The 22,651-nt window shown below is 41.9% G+C and overlaps 1 protein-coding gene across 2 annotated transcripts in view; it reads right to left on the reverse strand.

The window, feature by feature from the left end:
* The window catches only part of Oprm1 (opioid receptor mu 1), a 56,205-nt gene extending 37,064 nt beyond the window's left edge, over window positions 1–19,141 (reverse strand). For both annotated transcript variants that reach the window (XM_004651114.2, XM_012951228.2), the window contains exon 1: window positions 18,477–19,141. In XM_004651114.2, the coding sequence (XP_004651171.1) occupies window positions 18,477–18,751 (275 nt within the window). In that variant the 5' untranslated portion in view covers window positions 18,752–19,141. The remainder of the gene's footprint in view (window positions 1–18,476) is intronic.
* Between the last annotated feature and the right edge of the window lie 3,510 nt (window positions 19,142–22,651).

The following is a 22,651-nucleotide window of genomic DNA, read 5'->3' on the forward strand; positions in this document are numbered from 1 at the left end:
AATGGAATCATTTGGCACTGTGTTTTTAGTCACAATATATTAGGAATGTAACTACATTTAAAAAAATAGTTTATTTTTATTTGTTTATTTAAGAAAGATAGGGCTGGAGAGATGGCTTAGCGGTTAAGCACTTGCCTGTGAAGCCTAAGGACCCCGGTTTGAGGCTCAGTTCCCCGGGTCCCACGTTAGCCAGATGCACAAGGGGGCGTATGCGTCTGGAGTTCGTTTGCAGAGGCTGGAGGCCCTGGCGCGCCCATTCTCTCTCTCTCCCTCTATCTGTCTTTCTCTCTGTGTCTGTCGCTCTCAAATAAATAAATTAAAAAATTTAAAAAAAAAAAAAGATAGATAGATAAATACAGAAATAGGCAGGTAGAAAGAATGAGAGAGAATGGGCGCGCCAGGGCTTCCAGCCTCTGCAAACGAACTCCAGACACGTGCGCCCCCTTGTGCATCTGGCTAACGTGGATCCTGGGGAATTGAACCGAGGTTCTTTGCCTTTGCAGGCAAGCGCCTTAACTGCTAAGCCATCTCTCCAGCCCGTAACTACATCTTTAATATGAAAACTCCAGACATGACTGTGATTTATGTTTTACTCTAAAAGTTCTTCAGCACAGTGTTTTAGTGCCTTATAGGTTTATCCACTATTTTAGGAATCCCTTCTTTTCTTATTAACTGTGTTTTAAACAAATATTTTTATTTATTTATTTATTTATTTATTTATTTATTTATTTATTTATTTATTTATTTTTGCAGAGAAAGAGGGAGGGAGAGAGAGAATGGGCACACCAGGGCCTCCAGTCACTGCAAAGGAACTCCAGACGTGTGTGCCCCATCTGGCTAATGTGGGTCCTGGGAATCAAACCAGGGTCCTCTGGTTTTTCTGGCAAATGCCTTAACCACTAAGCCATCCCTTCAGCCTATAACTGATTTTTCCTTATCATATTATTTATCTTTTAAAAATCTGACTACAGAAATATGATATATGTGTATAGGTGTTCTGCTGCAGAAATCATAACTAACATATAGAGACAAGTCTGAGAACAGGTTGAGTCCTTAATATCTTGTCTGTGTCACCAACGTGGTATGCATCACAACTTCACCCAGCTAGGGTAAAAATTTCATTGGCCCATTTGTAAAGGATGCATCTCAAGAGTCATGAGCATGTTCTTAATTTTCATAAATATGTATTTTCATAATTAAATTAGTTCACCATCAACTCTACTCAGTGGCCACACTGTGTTAGCATGTGTGGTGGCTAATCTTAATTATCTACTTGATAGGTCCTAGTGTAGGTTAATCAACGTAGGAGGACCCACTCTCAGTTTCAGCTTTATCCTACCCTGTAGACACAGCAAAGCAGGCTTCCATTGACTGCCATGCTCATCAGATACCTCACTTCCTCTGATCTGCTTTTTTTTTTTTTTAATTTTTTTTTTTTTTTATTTATTTGTTTGAGAGCGACAGACACAGAGAGAAAGACAGATAGAGGGAGAGAGAGAATGGGCGCGCCAGGGCTTCCAGCCTCTGCAAACGAACTCCAGACGCGTGCGCCCCCTTGTGCATCTGGCTAACGTGGGACCTGGGGAACCGAGCCTCGAACCGGGGTTCTTAGGCTTCACAGGCAAGCGCTTAACCGCTAAGCCATCTCTCCAGCCCTCTGATCTGCTTTTGAGGCATAGAATGCAGACGGCACTGGAAGAGTCTATGGAAGTGATGGGCTTGGGATTTGAAGAGGCTAGCATTCCATCTTTTCATAATGATTCCATCAGCTATGTCAGAAGCAAAGATGAGAATTCTGGGTAGAAGCCATGTGTGAGAAGGGATTTCTAGAGCATTGGGAAATCTACTGAGTATCCTCAGGCTTTGGGGCCGTACTTGACGTGCCTGAGTACTTGGACCTGGTGGTGATCCTAGTTAATGTGCTGTACCTGTCCATCTGCTGCTCTGCTTAGTAGAGACAGAAAGGCACAGAGCAGAATGGCTTTTCTCTGAATTTAATTAGGAGGAGACCTTAGCAAAATCCTTGAGTAACATTGTTCCTCTCCTTACATCCTTGAAGCGATTTAATTCTTCTTCTACATTCAACTTTTATTAATCACTAGTATCTCCTACAGCCACTCTCTCATAGGGTTCCTTGGACAATGAAGTGGGAGATGGAAAAGGCAGAGTTCGTAGATCAGGTTCCCTTCTTTTTTTTAAAATTTTTTTATTTATTTTTATTTTTTTCAGGTTCCCTTCTTAATGTGAGAAATAGTCCAGAGAAATATCTTTCTTCCCAAGTCAAACCACATTTACTACTTTTATAAGAACTTTTACTTTTGAGAATTCAATGTTTATTTTGGACCTTACCTATGAAGAACATTCTGTTCTGCTCTTTATTTTGGAATTACTGGGGATTGAACCCAGGGCCTGACAGATCATTGACAATTACCCTAACCACTGAGGTACATCCCCAGTCCAACACTATTATTTTTATAAATTAGAAACAAGACACTGAAAAGCAAAGAGCTAAAATAAGTGGAAAATTAAAACAATATTATTGTCAGTCATAATTCCATGTACTGAAGCAGTTCAAATACCTTACATCCTGTGATCATCTTTTCCTCTGTTGGGCTCTGAACACAAGGGTGAAAAATGAATTAAGTCTCTCTCCTCAAGCAACTTGTGAAACTTCTCAATACATATACCATTCACTGATTTAAGCAGTAATATGGGACACGATGTCTCGCTGAATAACAGAGCTATAAAGTCGGACAAAACCAGCTGTTAGCTTTGAGCCCAGCACAATGATGGTCTCCTGTCACTTCATGGACATGAATTGTTAGCATCCACTGCTCACCTCATCAGAAATGTTGCCATTAGTAATAGCTGAGCACAAAATTACCAGATATCACAAGGGAGTCTTTGAAATTAGGCATTCCATAAATAATTAGTGGATTCTGGTTTTCTTTGCTGAATGATAGACTCAAGAGAAATCCAGTTATCCTAGACTAAGGGATAACTTAAAAACTGTCACAGCATAATATAAAAATCCCTTCCAGATTTAGGCTTGTAGGGAAACACATCTCCTATTTCTTTCATTCTGATTTCTATGAAGCAGCATCTACCACTGTGATGAGCAGTTGGTCCCCAGTCTTTGGCATTATTTTGAAAACTGTAGGAAGCTTTAGGAGGTGGGAACTGGGGAGGGGCAGGAGCAGTCACAAGTGGGGGGAGGCTTTGACGGTGTTCTGACCTGTGTTCTCAGCTTGCTGTTCCTTTACGTGTGAGCAGCCTTTGGTGCAAGGCCGTACCACCACGACGACTGGGCTGTTTCTGCTGCCACGCCTTTCCTGACACGATGCCGATGGCCTGACGTCTGGCACATGTTGTGGTTACCTTCTCACTGCTGGAACAAAAGCCTGTCCAGGAGCCGCTGATGGGAGGAAATGGTGTATTTCAGCTCCCAGTCTCAAGAGGAAGTTTCACTACGATGGGAAAAGCCCAGCTGAGCACAGGCATCATGTCTTGGTTCAGCAGCTGGCTAGTAGTGTGAGCCGGCTCTGGCAAGGTGGAGCTGGTCTAGAGTACCCCAAAGCCCACGTCCAGCGACACACCTCCTCCAGCAAGGTTCCACCTCCCAAACTGCCACCAGCTGGAGACCAAGTTTTCAAACCACATGAGGCTATAGGTGACATCTTGTTCAAACTATCCCACACCATGAGCTAAAGGAAACCTTTCATTTATTAAGTTGTTTCTGTCAGGGATTTTTTTTTTTTTTTTTTTTTGTCAGAGCAAGGCAATGGTCGATAGCATTCGACTTAGTGTTGGCATGTATATGTGCATGTATATGTGCACGTGCATTTGCATGTTAGTCTGTATATGGGCATACATGTGTGTGCACATGCTCACGTGTATGTTTTGTGTGTGTGTGTGTGTGCGTGTGCATGTGTATGTGTGGAGGCCAAGGTTTGATGTTCAGTGTCTTCCTAAGTCATTGTTTACCTTATTGTTTGAGGAAAAAGTCTCTTGCTGAACCTAGGTCTCACCAATTCAGATAAAGTAGCTAGGAAGTTAAACCCAGGGATTCTGTCTCTGCCTCCCCAGTGTTAGAAGTAAGATGCATGCCACCATGCACAGTATTGTTTAAATGGGGGTCAGATGTGGACCACAGGACCTTCTGAGCAGCAGCACTGGTTACAGCAGGACCTGCAGGGCCTGAGGAGAGACAGCCCTTGACTTTAACTATTGGAGCTGGAGAGATGGCTTACCTGCATTTGCCTGAAAAGCCAGAGGACCCTGGTTCGAATGCCCAGGATCCATGTAAGCCAGATGCACAAGATGGCACATGTGTCTGGAGTTTGTTTGCAGCAGCTGGAAACCCTAACGTGGTCACTCTCTTTCTCCCTATCTGCCTCTTTCTCTCTCTCTCAAATAAATGAATCAATTAAGGGCTGGAGAGATGGCTTAACGGTTAAGCGCTTGCCTGTGAAGCCTGAGGACCCCGGTTCGAGGCTCGATTCCCCAGGACCCACGTTAGCCAGATGCACAAGGGGGCGTATGCATCTGGAGTTTGTTCATAGTGGCTGGAAGCCCTGGCGCGCCCATTCTCTCTCTCTGCCTCCTTCTCTCTGTCTGTCGCTAATAAATAAATAAAATAAACAAAATACAATTAAAAAAAAATGGGGGTCAGGAACCCAGACTAGGGTCCTCATGCCTGCATAGCAGACACCTCTCACATTGAGCCATTTCCCAAGCTCATCTTTAATTCTTTTATAAAAAATAACTAAGCCTTTCCAGGTGTCCATGTCTTTCTTGTCTCTGATGCTTCAACAGTAACTTTAAGAACACTTGAGAAACGGAACAAAGGCTTCAATCAGGAATGGTCCTACTGATGGGTTTGGAGATAGAGGATGACACATGATGGCAGTGATTTTTTTTTAAAAAAATACTTTATTCATTTATTTATTGATGAGAGAGGGAGAGAGAGAGAGAGAAAGAGAGAATGGGCATGCACCAACTTGTGCATCTGGCTTTACATGGGTACTGGGGAATCAAACCTAGGTCCTTTGGCTTTGTAGACAAGTACCTTAACTGCTAAGCCATCTCTCCATCCCAATAGCAGTGGATTTTAACCAGCCCTTACAACAGGGTTTTCCTGGAAGCGTGGTTGAAAGAACACAAGGTGCATTGTAGTCTTCTCCTTGGCCTTTATTACCTGGCGAAATGGTTTGTCTTTTCTGTTACCCTGAGCCTCTGTGAAGAGGAAGACTGTTGTGTAACGTGTTCACTCCTAGAACTGGAGCTTCGTGCTTTGTACATGTGGATGCTCAGCCAATATGCTTGGTCTTCCTTACCATTAGTCTGGTTAACAATGTGCGTGGTGGCACACGCATGTCATCCCCACACTTGGGAGGGAGATAAGGAGCTCAAGATCCTCTTCCCCTTCCACATAGCAAGTTCAAGGCCAGCTTGGGCTACATGAGACCCTTTATCAAATAATCATCACCACTACCAACAATAATAACATTTATGCCCCTAGACATGGTCACATATTATGAGAATCCAATTATTTAATATAATTAAGACTTTAATGCCCATAAGATATTAAGGCAGCCTCTTTAGTTCTTAGACATACATTGTTTATTATACAAAGAAGTTAATAAAGCTTCCTTTTGTCATCAGAAGGAAGGACTGCTCAAAGGCTCTCCATTATCACTGTCTACTTTAATACAATCACTCATTTTATCAGCTTTAGATCATCAACATCATAAGAAGCAAACTCATGTTTAATTTCACCCCCCTCCCATGCTTTTGTTGTCAGTGTGGATGGGGGCTGAGTAAGTATGAAATTATAATGTCGGTAATAATTTCCTTTATTCTTCTTGGCAAGTACAATCAGGTCTTGATGTTCAGGTTGTACCACTGGAAAGATTTTTCAATTAACATTTAATACTCCCCCACAGAAAGCTCAACCTCTCACTGGCACAGAACACTGTTTTGGGGGTGGGGGAAGTGTTGAGAAACAAAGAAAGCCTTCCCTTCCATTGATCTGCAGGTCCCCACAGCCTCTGTACTTGGAAGAGATTTTGTTCTCAGAAGCACTGTAAGCCTCAGAGGTGTTTATTGCCCAGCTCCACCCTGAGCTAGCTTTACTTAGAGGGATCAAGTGTTAATTTTGTAAGTTGGCAGACATTGATTTGCAAGTCCTGGAAAAATCCACAGCAAAGGTATTAGAAATAAACAGACACAGAGTCATTGAATCTCCACTACTGTGTCTTTCCTGAAGAGCTCCATCTTTTGACCAGTTTCACTTTGATTAGAGAACCAGCCCCAAGAAGGGACAGGATGACTCTTCATGAAGATGAAATTTTAAATGTCTAACTTTCCAAAGCTAGGGTTCAGAGCATGCTGCTGTTGTATTTTCCTCTGACTCAAATGAACAACACGGTTGAGTTAGCAGGGGTCCATCCCATGCCGTCTGCTTTTAGACTTTGACTATAGCACTTGAAAAGTGAAAGATCTGTAGAACAAAATGACTGGTTTTGGTTTGATTTTATTTTGAGATAGACTCTCGAACCTTGCACTGGGACTCATGATGTAGCCTAGGCTGTCCTTGTACTTGTGGCCATATTTTTTTCTAAATCTTTTTTTTCCCTGCGTCTTTTCTGAAACTATTACAAAATTACAAAAGGCCCATAAACAATGAAGCAAGTAAGTTCCATCATTCGCCATTACTAAATGTTTCTTACTTTCATCATGATCCACAAAAATCGGGCATGGAGTGAACCACCCCCGCCCCCGCCTTGGGAAAGAGATAATAGGAAGGGTTAGATGAATGACGACAGACACACTCATGCAGTGCTTGGCTTTGTCTCTAATGGGGTCCTAACAAGGCAACCCTTGCAATCAAGAATATTATAATGGATGGCAGTTATGGCACAGGTGTAAGCAAGAGTTCTGGTAAACGTTACTGTGCGGGCAATGATAGCCTGAGTCCTGTGGAAGGGCCAAGGTTTGGGAATAAGTGACAAATTTTCTTTCCTTTAGAATATCCATGCATTTTTATCCATGTTATATAACTTACATGTAAAATCCCTGTGAGACTGAGCATGGTTTAGTAATATTAAAATATTAAATATTAAAAATATTTATTTATTTGTAAGCAGAAAGAGAGATAGATGAGAGACAGACAGAGAGAAAGGGTTTCTACTCTATCCGTCCATAGTATCTGATGGGCAATATTTAGGGAAAATTTTCAAACAATGTGAACTTTAGCTTTTTTGGAACTTAATTTACTAGTTGTTCTGTGAACAGTCTCCGACAGTGCAGATCTTATAAATCTCCTGAAAATCAGGGCTGTTTTCTCACTCATAAGATGGGTAGTGGGGACCAGACAGACCTGTATGCTGAGTCATGGATACACGTTAGAGACATCAGAGAGCTTTTGCGCACACTGATGCCTGGGATATGTTCCAAACATTGTGGGCTAATGAACCTTATGTGGACTTCTTCTTTAAACTTCCTAGGCGATGTTGGTGTGTAACAAGGGGAGCCACTGTCCTGGGAGATTGAGGAGGCCTCTCCTATGTGTCTAAATTGTGCTGCAGGGGCTGGAGAGATGGCTTGGTGGTTAACTGCTTGCTTGTGAAGCCTAAGGACCCCGGTTCAAGGCACAATTCCCCAGAACCCATATAAGTCAGAAGCACAAGGTGGCACACGCATCTGGAGTTCGTTTGCAGTGGCTAGAGGACCTGGCGTGCCCATTCTCTCTCTCTCTGCATGTCACTGTCACATAAATAAGTTTTAAAAAAAGTTAAAGTGTGGTGCAAGGATATATGCAATAGTTCTGATGGTCCATGTTTTACTTGGAAGAAATCAAATTTAGTTTTTATTCTATGCACCTTGCTAAAATTTAGATTCTGTTCTTACTTAAGAGATTGTAGGAAAGATACACATTTGGGGGAACTCTGTGTCAACCAGTTACAACTCTCCTGAAACTTGGCTCTCTTCTTGCAGACCCCAACCTGGTGGCCAGCTGGCTAAGCGAATGCACTCCTATACTTGCTAGAAAGTCTACTCTAGGGACAACTGATCAAAGAAGCAGTTACTCAGATATAGATGGATAGGACTGCATTAATGACATGGAGTCAGGGAGGAAGGAGGTTTCAATTAATCCACAGGAAATCATTAAACAAAACCATGGACAAAATTCAGGTGATCACACATCCTCAGAACACCTTGGCCTCTCCTAGGGCTTCTGTCTAGCCAGATGGCCACACAGAGATTTGAAAAGAAAGGAAACAGACCTGGAGAAATGGCTTAGCATTCAGATACTTGCCTGCGAAGCCAAAAGACCCAGTTTCAAGTTCATTTGCAGTGGCTAGAGGCCCTGGTGCACCATTCTCTCTATCTGCCTTGCTCTCTCAAAGAAATAAATAAAATATTAAAAAATAAAGGCAACAACAATTTTGTGTGTCTTTGTGTGTACATGTTCACGTGAGTGTTCGCATGTGTATTCAGGTGCACAGGTACACGTATGTGCATGCATACGGAGGGCAGAGGTTGATGTTGAGTGTCTCTCACATGCTCTGAACCTTATTTTTGGAGACAAGATCTCTCATTGAGCCTGGAGTTCAATGATTTGACTAGAAAAGCTGGCTAGCAAGCCCTAGGGGTCCTCCTGACTCTACCTCACGCCAGCATTGGGATTGCAGGGACCCAGTACCATGCCTGGACTTTGACATGTGCTGGAGAGCTGAACTCAGGTCTTCATGCTTGTGTGACAAATATTTTACTGATTGAGCCATCTTTCTAGCCTTTGGAGCAATAAAGATTCACTTGAGAAGTCCAGCAAACTAATGTTGAAAACATGAGGGAATTATGCAAGTGAGAAATCAGTTAAAATAAACTAAGCAGTTAGTGTTTGAAACGGGACAAAGGCGTTGGGTAAAATGATACTGCCCTTCACTGTCTAGGTGCCTGTGGTGACTGAAAGTGTGCCTGGGATGCAGGCCTCAGTGGTTTTGGGGACAGATTTTATGTGTGCCAAGAACAAGTAGTTAATACGAATGCACAGATGACGGTTTCAATTTTTCCTGAAGGCTTCTAAATGATTGAAAATGAAAATGCTGTGAGAAAGCCCAGAAAATTACACTGAATCAAGACAACCAGAAAGCATATTCAAGAGGGAAATTCTTTGGAAATCCTCTTTTTTAAGCACACATTCACTGGCCAATTGTGGTAGGTAATGTGGCTGATCAGCTGGACTCGTGGAGGGTTAGGGTTAGATGTGGATATCCGAGGAGGCATGCAGAGAAACCTGTGTGTTCACCCCAATCTCACATCAGTTCCAGAAAATAGTACATGTGGTCAAAACAAATTATGGAAACTGTGCTAGTTTGTGTTACCTTCATACTTATATTGTTTTTTTCTGAGATTATAAAATATATTGTCACCAGGTTATTTCAACAAAATTATTTGTTTCTATCAAAATTGGTAGACGAGGTCAAATGTTCCTATTTCAGGACAACTGGAAGAAAAATATAAACTTTAGTTAGTCTACTCTGTGCTAGTCTTTTTGGCAAAGGAGAGCTTTTGGACCCAATCTAACCCACTGCTTCTTTCTATGATCCATTGGCTAGGAATGATCTCACATTTTAGTGGTTGAATTAAAGAAAGAAAATAAAAGAAAATATTTGGTCCTAAGGTTATAGCTCAGTTGCTAAAGTGTTTTTATGTAAACATGAAGGTCTGAGTTTGATTCCCAGAACTCATGTAAACAAGCCAGGGGTGGTAGCAATCACTTACAATCCAAGCACTGGGGAGGCAGAGTCAGGGAGACCCCTGGGTCTCACTGACAAACCAGTCTAGCCTAATTAGAGAGCTCTGGGTGAATGCAAGACCCTGTCTTAAAAAAACGTGGATGATGTTTGTGAGGAATGACACTGCAGTTGTCTTCTGGTTTCCACACACATGTGTACACACACACACACACACACACACACACACACACACACACTAAAAGCACACATAAAATTGTATTGGAGGGCTGGTAAGATGGCTTAGCGGTTAAGCGCTTGCCTGTGAAGCCTAAGGACCCCGGTTCGAGGCTCGGTTCCCCAGGTCCCACGTTAGCCAGATGCACAAGGGGGCGCACGCGTCTGGAGTTCGTTTGCAGTGGCTGGAAGCCCTGGCGCGCCCATTCTCTCTCTCTCCCTCTATCTGTCTTTCTCTCTGTGTCTGTCGCTCTCAAATAAATAAATAAAAAATGAACAAAAAAAAATTAAAAAAAAATTGTATTGGAATGCAGTTGTTTTCATTTATTTACATACTGTCTATGTCTACTTCTGAACTACAATGTCAGAGTTGAGTTATTACAACAGAACTCATCTGGTTGTACAATGCTAGCTCCCAGGACAAGGGGGTCATCCTGTGCCTATGTGCCCTGAGCAGCTGAATGCCCTCAAGTGAGGCAAAATACTTCCCTTGGAACCATGGAAACAAAATTTACATTAGCTAATGAAAGCACTTGGGGAATTAAGATCGGGTTTCCTGTTCCAGATTGAATCTCCGTTTTGTCTATTCTCATCACTCCCAGGGTTGGAGGGGATAGAACAATGTATAGACTTAGAGCCACTACCTTGTAGGCCAGACCCTGACTAGTGCATTGAGGATAATGGTTTTGTTGCTTAACACTGCTTCAACATAGTTGAGATACAAGCACAAAGTCATTGTGTTAGTGAAGCCATAGCACAGTTGCTATACTTGGTAACTGTTTCTTCAACTTAGAGCATCTTTGAAGATAAAATGTGAAATTTCAAGGCCAGGCATGATGGCATACACCTCTAATCCCAGCACTCGGGAGGCAGAAGTAGGAGGATCACCATGAGTTCGAGGCTACCCTGAGACTGCATAGTGAATTCCTGGTCAGCCAGAGCTAGAGTGAGACCCTACCTCAAACAAAAAAAAAGTAAAATTTCAAACTGAAGTGAGCCCTAAATTGTATAAATATGACCCAGGCATTCCCATGCTCATGTTTCAATACCCCAATTACGTGTAATCTTCTGTCTTGAGACGTACAGGGAAATCAATATAATTTGAAATTTTTGTTTCAATATGCAAAATAAATCATGCCAAGTATGTGTTTAAAAGTGTGTAGAATGTTTGGGTATCTGTCAAATTGATGTGAGGGAATCATATGGGAATTCATTTTGTTTTCAGACTATTTTATCTGATAATACGTGATAAGAAAAGCATGACACCTCCCAGCCCAGGCTTGCTGCCAAATTCCATGTCAAATCCAGCTTCTTGATTGTCCTTCTTGGTTTCAGTTTGAAAACTAAGTCTGTTGCCCAAATCTGAGAACCAAGGGCACTGCATCTGAGGGCTTAGAAACAAACTGCACATCAAAAAGATAGAGGTCAAAATACAGATGTGTTTTTCTTGCCATTATTCCCATAGTAATATAGCATGGTAACTATTTACATAGCATTTGCATTGTATCAGGATTACAAATATTCTATCGGGCATGTCCTACCTGAGCTCCAGGATAGCTGTGAATGCAGCCCAACATAAAATCGTAAACTTACTTGAACAGTATGCCATTTCTTGCACATTTTTTTTTCTTGTAGCTTGACTGTACAGCTCTCAAGTGTAAAGTTTGCAGATAACTATATCCTGTTGCAGAGTCAAAAGGTTGGGCAAAACTACCTGACTGACAGGAGGTACCTGGTTTTCTGTTTTGTTTTGTTTTGTTTTTCATAAATGCTATGTCATTTTATCTAAGGGATTTGCACTTGTGAAGATTTGATATTTACAGGGGTCTCAGGACCAATCCCCTATGGGTCATGAGAGATGACTGTGTTTTCTTACAGATCATTGTGTATATCATTAAATCTCATTATATGAGAGTTCTATATCTGACCGTTAACTGAAATGATCTATTCTTCCAAAAAATTACCTGTGTGCTTTGGCTTCCACTCTATGGCCTGTATGGGCATGTGAGAAACCGTGAAACACTCCAAGTGTTCTTTATGCAATTTCTCAGACAAAGTGAAGTGAGATGTGCTCAGCTTCCTGGTTTTACTGTGCCCTATGAGCAAGAAGTTTGTCTGTAGTCTGTTTTTTGCCTTTTGTTTTTCTTGGCAGTTTCTGTTTGTTGTCCTGAAGCAGACTAGATAGGCAAAGAGACAAGACAGCAAACTTAACGGGTCTGGAGGCTGATGCAGCCTCAGAGCTATATTACAACAGGGCATCACGTGACTGCTCACACAGCAAAACACAAGACCTCGGTAGGACATGGCTGACTAGGCCCTCCTTGCTTCAGTATAATGGTGACTACATATTGTTAGCCTTGTAGAATTGGCTGTTCCCTCCACGTGTCTGATACCATCTGATGCCATAGCACATTCTAAAACCCCACATAAGGATAGAAAAAGGAAAAAAACCCTGTGGTAGGAAAATTTCAACCCATTCCTTGAATTCCTTGTGGGTCCCCCATCTCAGTTCATGAAGAATTGTTCCCTCTGTAGAAGCTTGTCTACAAGATGAACTATGCAAAATTCTTCAGGATCTGACTCTTTCCTGAGAAGCCCACATTTCCTTGTGAGTGTGCAACAAAAGTTCCTCCCAATTCTTAACTTTGTGTCTTCTCTGACTTCTTTCTCTGATCATGATTGAAACCTGAAGAGCTAGTGAGCAGTGGTGATCTGGTGGCCATCTCTGAGACCTTCTCAGTGTTTAGCATCCATAACAATTTCACTGGTTAAAATGCTCCCATGTACAGTGATGAAGTTCTATTTAGTGTTCCAAGAACAAGGAGGTTATGGTGTTGAGAAAGTGTTGGACAGACTTTACTAAGCACAAATTTAGGCATGTACTGTGGGCCATGGGTTCACTGATATCAAACCCACAGTATATATTATATAAAGTATCTTCAAAAACAGAATCACACATGAAACCAATTTCTATATTGACTAGTTGGTAAACATTTTCCAATCAGAACTCATGGCAACATCACACTATTCATTTTGACCTTATAGAATGTAACTATCAGACTGATGAAAATCACTGTATTCACTTCTTTATTTCCATGGACAGAGTGGCTATTTATTCTCTATTCAAATTTGCTGGTATCCATCTATCATATTGAGGCTTTTCTTTTTTGGTTTTTCAAGGTAGGGTCTCACTCAAGCCCAGGCTGACCTGAAATTCACTCTGTAGTCTCAGGGAGAGACTCATGGAGACCCTCCCACCTCAGCCTCCCAAGTGCTGGGATTAAACCACATCTGGTTATATCGATTTTTTTTCATGGCAAAGGTTAAAACTTAAAGACATATAAAAAAGAAATACATTTAAGACATTTTCTGAGTTAGAGTTTCTAGCCAAATTACCCCAGGTAAACTGGAACTGATAAATACTTTCAAGTACACATTATTATAAAGACATGTAGTTCTGCTGATCTATATGGAAGGTTGACCTTCTTACATATCATCAGGAGACAGGTGCAGTCCAAGCCATCAAGAGTATCATGGGACATTCTGCAAGGCAACGAGGGATGATCAGATTCTCACAGCAAACAGTAGCATGTATGTGGGCTTTCAGTGCACTCTTAGAGGGGTGAGAGTTCCCAGGGAGGCTGAACTCAGGGACAGATTTGAGACTTGACAAACAAGCACAATTTTCTTCCTGTTGATTATGTTTTTTATATAAGTTAAAGTTTTGTTCTTGACATTTTATAAATATGTTATATATATGTATATACATGTGTGTGCATGTATAGTTATCAATTCATATGTATCTCACATGACCTTCTTCCGTTTTTTTGCACTCTTTCTTCTCATCACTTGCCAGTGGCTACACCAAAGAAGAGAATGACATCCTCTACCCCTATCAGTGGGGAGGGGAGTGGCCTCCCAAGCGACTCCCCTGTTCATAACAGGATTTCAATGATATAAGAAAGATAGATGATAAGAGTAAGATGGAGAGGAGAAATAAAAACAAACAAACAAATAAAAAATCCAGGGGAAATATTGGAAACTAGTGAATGGTTTAGGTTGTTTTAATTAATTCAAACATTAAATCACACTAATACATTTTAGGATTCCCTTAGATTATATGCAGACCTCCCAACGCTCACACATGATGATGAGGAGATTGGCCTTATGAGAGGTGGATTATTTGATTCTGGATATAAGTTTCCATTGAGGCAAGAGTACTGTCCAATACAGTCTTGTATTATCTTCTAATACAATCTGAATTAGGTTATCAGGTATCTTTAAGTGGGTATCTTTGTCTGTTCTAGGCTTATATCTCAGAAAACAATAAACTGGGTGAGCTGGTGAGGGCAACATTCTGGTTACAAGTGAGCTAGCTTCTCCCCGTGACTTCACATGGTGCAGGGGGAGCTCTCAGAGCCTCTTCTCCAAGGACACTAATCTCATTCATGAAGTGATACTCTCATGACCTAATCACCTCAAAGGAGCCTCCTGAAAATATGATTTCATTAGGGATTATGGATTAACACTTACTTTGATAAGACATACGCAGTCTATAGCAGTAAGTAACCTACCATGGCACAAATGGGCTCCTTAGTTATAGGAGGGTCTAAGTTAGGTCTGCTTATGTGTGTTGGGACTGCACATCTAAGAGCATGGCTCCACAGGTGGGGAGGGCCACTCTCTTCCCCCCACACTCCTTCCCCTTACCCCTCTGTTCCATTCTCCTTTTAGTTTATGGGGAGATCATACTAACTTCACATTCCCAACTTAGTCATATGCTGAATTCTGTCTTCTAACCTTATGTTGAAAGTCATTCCATCAAATCTAATTATGTGACACCATCCTACATCTTTAAGTTTTTTTTTTTTTTTTTTTTTTTTTGGTATCTAAACATACTGCTAATTTAACCAAATTAAGAAAAAAAAATCTTCAAAATGAAGGTAATGCTAGTTTTTTCTGAACCTGGAGTTTTTTCTACAACTCTGTTGCACCCCAGTCTTCATATGATATTCTTTCCTGGAACTTTACTAGAAGAATGGTTTACATAACCCTCAGGCATCTCAAAGTTTCTAGCCCTCCACTTCTTTTAAGCAATGGCAGGGAATGTCATGTTCATTGATACATAGACAAAAATTTTGTTTGTTTTTTAAAATCTCACAAAATAAAAATAAAAGGCATTCTATTAGTTTTTACAATCATGACTATTTATATACTTTGGCCTGATAGTTTTGGTATCCAAAACATCTCTGGTGGCTATAATTTTATGTATTATATTGATATTTTGCTTAAATTTCTTGGAAAAAACTACCACCATCTGCTTATATATTTGATACCTTTTGAAGTATTTTTGTCCTTATGTTCTTTAGAACCTTCCTGGTAATTTCCATAACATTGTTCTGAAGGCATTCCCTCCCCTCTTTAAAACCAAATATACTTTCAGGAATGGTTACTTATCACATTTCTATCTGGACATTCAAATGGATGTCACATTTTTGGGTCATAGGAGGGTATCTCTCTTCTATTCCTTAGAACAGCACCGTGTAGGAATCCCACTCGAGTTATATTGCTTGGTGATGTCAAAGCATGGGGATGACAGGGCAGGAGATGTAACAGACAAGTCTTATTCACAGCATCGGTACTACCAATTATTTTTATTTCTATTGTTGCTATAGTCATCTGATCCTCATGATTCATTCAATGTACTAAGACATTCTAGTAAACACTACCTTTGGATGTAGCCAGAACTGTAGCTCCTTGGTTATATAATATGTGCTGAGTTTTACATGGTAGAGGGAAGTGAGTGCGCCTCCCTCCTTAACAGACATGGCACTGTGCTTTTGGTTTTAGCAGGAGGTAAGTCAGGAGACGATCAGCTTGTAGTTAAAACACTACAGCAGGAGAAAGTCAGTTAAATTCCCTCGGCTAAAGAGACATAGTTGCTTCAACCCTCACAAGCTTTCCCAACACCCCGTCTATCACTGACCTGCTTATCTTTCTGCTTCATACTCTTATTCTCAAAAGGTTATCTGACCATGGAATGAAACACCCAGTCTTCCTCAGGTGGGTTTTTTGGGATGGCCTTTCAAGTAGAGCTACGTTTTGTCAGAACTTTCAGTGCAGAGACTCAATCATAATCTCATGTGCTCAGTGAGACACAATGTCACCATGTTGCCCCAAGTGAACAAGCAAGCGAGAGGCCCTGTCTTTAAAACAAATTCGCCCCTGCTGGCAACTTCTCCAACAGCAGTCTGGGATAAAGCCACTTGCCAGCCAGTTAGTTGTCCTTCTATTGGCTCTCCTTACAGGAAAACATAACCCAAACATAACCCACAACCCATAAATCTTCAAAATCTATTTTTACTCAAAACAAATATGTAATAGTTCACATTAACAGGTTGAATCTGAACACGAAACTCAATGCTGACACTATCAGCATCTGTCTCAGTACTGAGCATGCACAATCTTTGCCAAATCCATCTGGAACATCTGGAGACAGATGTGGACCACAAATTCTTGTGAAATAACCCAAAGAGGAGAAAAATGAAGACTGTGCAAGGAGGAAGAATGAAAGATTGCATTTCATGAAGGCAGATTCCAGCAGGGTTGATCATTTCTCTTTCATAACTTTTAAAATCTACCACCCCCATCTAATTTGGGATGATTTGTTATTTCTGCATCATCATTATTATAAACTAACCCTACATTGTTGATCTAGCATTGATCTAAAGTTACTATTTTCTACCCCAGTAACCAGAAAACCATGTTTGCCAAGTGAAATTCAGTAGTTCTGAACTCTGTTCTTGGACAACATAGAACTTCTGTATTCTTCGTCTAATCTTGTATAGCTAATTTCTAGTCCCTTCTAGTTCTTTCCGCTTATGATTCTGTGACCTTTACATAAAAGGTGAGCAATAGCTTTATCCCTTCACAAAATCAGCTTTTAATTATTGTCATAACTACCAGATGCGACTTGGCTTTTTATCTTTGAAATGAATCTTTATGCTGAATCACAGAAAATAGATGTTCTCAAGCATCAGTTGCATTGATTTCCTTCTAGTCTTTTTTATTCTGCTGTTAACCTTCCTCTCAATAGATGGTGCTCTTTTCTCAGGGACGCCACGCCACCTATGTGCTCCTCAGCAAAAGATCAGGGAAATTAGCTTTACTCTTTAACAATCATTAATTAAAGAAATCAGACACATAAGTAGAAGGAATTGATCACAAGCAATCTGCAGCCCCGTGGGAATAAAAGAAACCATAAAACGTAACGAGGATAATTCATTTAAAATGATTTAAGATTTCCATTCAAACCCACAATATTTGCTGAAGAAATGAGGCAGATGTCATAACTAAATATAAAAATTCAGGATGTGCATATAATACTTATTGGGAAATAAAACTCAAATTAGGAACGATTTTAGCGTGTTAAACTTTTTGAATCTATTTTTATTCAAGACAAATATGTAATATTTCACATTAACAAGGTTGAATCTGAACATGAAACTCGATGCTGACACTATCAGCATCTGTCTCAGTACTGAGCATGCATAATCTTTGCCAAATCCGTCTGGAACATCTGGAGTCAGATGTGGACCACAATTTCTTTGGAAATGGTTTCTCTAGATAAAGCCCTTTCCCCCTCCCCCAGACCATGCTTGATGACTTTCAATAAAGTCATTCCTAAGACAGAAACAAGCTGCTTTGAGTCACTTCTAATTGATTTCAACTTCTGGAAGCTTCAAAACACAAACAAAACAAAACAAAACAAAAATCACTGAACCACTAATCCCCAACCACCCTATCAATTCCAGTGCAACTCAGGGACCGTAGCTGGTCTGAGGCTACAAAGTGTACCAGAGGAAGCAGGACAACTGTCCTGTTTACTCTATCAAAGTGACAGTGCAGGGCAGCTAAGCCAGGGGAACTCCCTCACCCTAGGGCAGTCTCTGGATGGATGGAGGAAGGGATAAGGGCTCCCAGGCCAAGAGACAGAAGGGGTGGGGCTGTGGTTCAGCCTACACCAGCAGGTGTTTAAGTTCAAGGCTTCATCTCCTTAAACTACTGTAGAGACCCAGCTCTCAACTAGGACAGCTCAGTAGAAGCCCTCCAGTCATTGACTAATCACAACTTCGCTGTCCACACAGCTCACGCTCAAGGAACAAGCAAGCTTCCCGGCTCAGGATAAGAGGCGACTCTGAGACAGAGCTCCCCATCTCCCAGACATTTTGACTTTCACCAAAGAAACTTCTCGATTTGAGAATTCTTGGCTGCTCGCTTTATCAAGGGAGGAACAGAACAACATCCCCCCCCCAAAAAAAAAAACCCGAAAAGAGTCGATTTTGCACACACTAGCAGCCAACACTCCGTCATCCACGGTGTCCCCTGCGTACCTGCCCCTGGTGCGCACTCGCCGCCCTCTCTCCCTTGGGGCTATGGGCGGCTTTGTCCCCAGTGCGCCCCAGCGGAGCTCGGAGCCCTGGCACCTTGTTTCCTTACCTGATGATCACATACATGACCAGGAAGTTTCCGAAGAGACCCACCACGCACACGATGGAGTAGAGGGCCATGATGGTGACCGCTGTGACCATGGAAGGGCTGCCGGCTGAGGGGCACAGGCTGTCACTCCCGCCCAGGTCGGAGCGGTTCAGACTGCACGGGTCGGACAGGTTGCGGTCATCTACGTGGGACAAGTTGACCCAGGAGCCAGGTGCAGCTGAGCAACTGGCCTGCGCGGAGAGATCCGAGCAATTGCTGGGGCTCGCGGGGTCCATGGCGGTGAGGACCCGGTGGAGGAGGGAACTGAGAGCAAGGCCACTTTTCGGGTTCCCGCGCGGCGCACCCCAGCCGCTTCCTCTCTTCCTCTCTCTCTTTCAGCTGGCTGCCTCGGCTCCTGCTGTTTCTTACCGAGCCCAGCCCTGGCGGAACCGGAGAGAGAGACACGAGCGAGCGTCAGGCAGAAAGGGACGTCTGAGCATCTCACATTAGCCTCTGCTTGCAGCCCCCTCCCACCTTAGTGGTACCCAGAGGCGCATCCCCTGCGCGGCAGAGGGGAGGGAGCGCCCTGCGCATCCCAGGCTGGAGTGGAGGGAGGGGAGAGAGAGAGAAAGAGAGAGAGAGAGAGAGAGAGAGATAGAGGGAGAGAGGATTTTGCGCAAAGCAATTCCAAGAGTAGTTACTCTCCAAAGCAAACGCATCTAAAAGCAGGTGGGGGAAGAGAGTTAGACAGAAGGGTACGAAGAGAGTAAGTTTGTCAGCACCAACAAAACATAAGAAAAGAGACGCACATCGCCCCATTTTTTCCCAGCGTCCCCCCACCCCAACAATCAGACCAGAAGGGCATTGCCCCATACAGCCCTGACAGCTCTCAGAGCCTCCAACGTTCGTCTTCTTCCATCCCCATTACCTCCAGCAATGACAGTATTCCTCCTTGCCTCAGTCAGTTCTTCTCATTTGGAAAGAAACACACACACACACACACACACACACACACACACACACACACAGAGAGAGGGGGGGAGAGAGAGGAGAGAGAGAATTTTGTTTTCCAAATTTTCAACCCTGCAAACCTGTCTGAAACAAGAGTGATTCTCTTTTTTCCCCCCTCTGTAAAAGAAATAAGCTAACTTTGAAGAGGAAACTTGTTCGCCCTGCTCCTGCTTTTGACTCCTGGCTTCCTCAGTTTCTCTTATAGTAGAAGGCTCTATTTGCACCTGAATTTTTCCTTGTTAGGAGATAAAAAAAAAGCGGTTGCAGAAACGTGTGTGTGTGTGTGTGTGTGTGCGTGTGTGTGTGTGTGTGTGTGTGTAAGAGACAGTGAGGGGTAGAGAGAGAGAGAGAGAGAGAGAGAGAGAGAGAACAGTAAATTCAACTAAAGATTATATTGACTTTACATATTACAAATCCCATAGACCTGTTTGGAATTATTTATCCTTTTTTGCCTTCACATTTTCTTGAGAATAACATGCTTCTGAGAAGAAAGTTGCTAAAATCAAACAAAAACTTGCATCATGTCACTGTTTGGTAGACTAGAAATTCTGAGAGCAACTATGTACTTGTGTGGGAGTGAGGTGGCCCAAAACAAGGTCCTTCTCAAACCTGGCTGATGCCTTTAAAGGTTTCACACCTCATTTCTAGCTTCACAATCACTCCTGCTTTACAAATAAAATTGTGAATACAACAGTTGTAAATTTTTTGGGGGGAGGGGACATAAAGTTAATACTAATTCTTAAGTAATTCAGTAGTTCTCATGCTTGTGCATGTGCATGTGTGTGTTTATGTATTTTATACCATAAAATCAGAAACAAATGTCTCCAAATGGCTGTGGCAACTTGACTGCTCTCCTGGAGCAGAGGCAGGCAAGCTTAGAGGCATCAATTAAGTACTGTATTATTTTTTGACCATTGTCTTGAAAACAGATAAATCACAGGCAAATGATTAATCCTGGGCTATTTTTACCCACATTCAGCATTATTTTTATACTTTTACATGGAAGGTTGTTATTTCAGTAATAAAAATGTGGCAAAGATTTCCTAGGCACTACTAAAATGCCTTTAAACATCTTCCCTTGGGCAACAAACGTGTCAGTTCACCTGTATAGAGCTGAAATCAACCTGCTATTCAGTCCCTGGAGGACACACAGAACCTGTCGACTCTTTCCTCAGTTGGAAGACAGGCAGTCCAGGTGCCCTTGCAGTCAACATTTTGCGACACAGACTGGCCATCTTTTAGCTGTATGATTCTGAATACATTACCTCACCGAGTCGCTGTTTTTTGTTCAGAGTAAGGACTTGAACCGCCCTTTCAAATCACGTGTTTGCAGCTGAGGGTCATGTCTTCCTTCTAGTACTCATTCTCACATTTCAAAGAGCATGATTATGACCCATTTCCTACTCTGAGTATATTTAATGTACAACATTCTGTGACCTTCTTTAACTTGTATTGATGGATATATCTGTAAATCCTGTGCATTCAATATAAAATTTGGGAAAATGCGGACAAATTGAATTTCTGTTTCAAACACACATAATCATTATTTTTTGTGTGTGCAGGATACTGTAGGGTGTGCATGTGTGTGTGAACCCTGTGGCACACATGCAGAGGCCAGAGGAGAACACTGGGTGGCCTCCTCTATGCATCTTCTATTTTATGTTGCCGAGATGGAGTCCCTCATTGACCTGGTGCCATTTTCCATCAGCGTGGCTAACCAGGAAGCCCCAGTGATACTTTTGTCTGTGTTTGCTACTGGACTGAGGTTGCAGGTATGTGTGATCACACCCTGCTGTTTACTTGGGTGCTGGGGAACCGAACTCAGAACTCAGAGTGAATCAGGCCCTGTTAGGCCAGTGCACTTACCACGGGACAATCCCTGCACCCCTCAAATATACTGTTATGAATAGCCCCGAGAAACCTATGAAGAGCTATATGGAAATAATAAATTAATATCACCCAATAGACAGTGTAAAAGGATCTTAAGTTCCAGTTTCTTTTTTTTTTTTTCTCTGTAATTGAACATTTCCTACCAGAGTGATCGTGAATCTGATGTGAAAGCTGAACCCCTATAGCAGGGGTAGATTTTCAATAAATGACTAATAAATTAACTACAATCCCAATCATTTTACATAACCTGCTTCTAACCTTGTTAATTTTAATTTCCTTGCACCTTAGTACATTATCTTTTATGGACTATCTTCTTTCTTAATGTTTCTTACTTCAGACCTGATTTTGTACTTGAAGCAAGAATAATTTATTGTCTATATTTCTGGATTCAATGCATCTGGCCCATATCATAAAATATTTTTTTATAAAATTGATTGTTTCAAAACAATGCCCTTAGCCATCATATAGAGGGATCCCAGCAAAGTTCTAAAAGTTGTTTCCCTTCCTTTAATTTCAAATTAAATTGGCTTTAGTTACTCATATAATTGCCATCATTCTCTACTTATTTTAATAGCTGGTCTTTTTAATATAAAATTTTATTTATTTTTTAATGTTTATTATTATTATTAACAAGATGTTTCATATGGGTACACCATGTGTTGGCACCCTCTTTTCTCTCATCTTTGTCCTCATTCTACTGGGGAGCTCCTCAGTGGGGTTGCAGGTATTCCCCAGGAGATTGTAGCTGATGCATTGTGGGAGCAGCAGTCAATTATTTTTGTGGGGGAGGGAATGCTTCTGGGCATGATGTCTTATCTTACAATCTTTCCACCCCCTCTTCTGAAAAATTCTCTGAGCCATGGTGGGTGAGTTTTAAGTCTACCTCGGTGATGAGCTCTTAGGAGCCTCTGGATCTCTGCTTTGGTAGGTGTTGCGTGTCCTCGGGGTCTGTCTTCTTCACCCTGGCGCTGATTATCAGGAACAGCATGGAAGCAGCTCTCTTGCTCAGCTCCCCAATTCCTCTGTGGATTCAGCTGTGGCTTGGCTGAAATGCCAGGGGTAGTTTATCTCCTCCAGACTTGCTACCTTCTGAAAAAGAACAGATTTCCACCCTGCCACAAGCACCCTCCTGTGTAGGGTATTTGGTAAGTGGGAACCCAGGGGCACTTCGATCAGGAAGGGGGAACCAGGGCTATTCTGGTCTTTTTTGAGGGTGACTGTAGATGGAACACATGATTAATAGCTGTTAATGAGGAACAGAGACATAAATACTATCCATAAGCTGTAGTTGTTAG

This window comes from Jaculus jaculus, chromosome 9 (assembly GCF_020740685.1).
Source record: "Jaculus jaculus isolate mJacJac1 chromosome 9, mJacJac1.mat.Y.cur, whole genome shotgun sequence".
NCBI lineage: Eukaryota > Metazoa > Chordata > Mammalia > Rodentia > Dipodidae > Jaculus > Jaculus jaculus.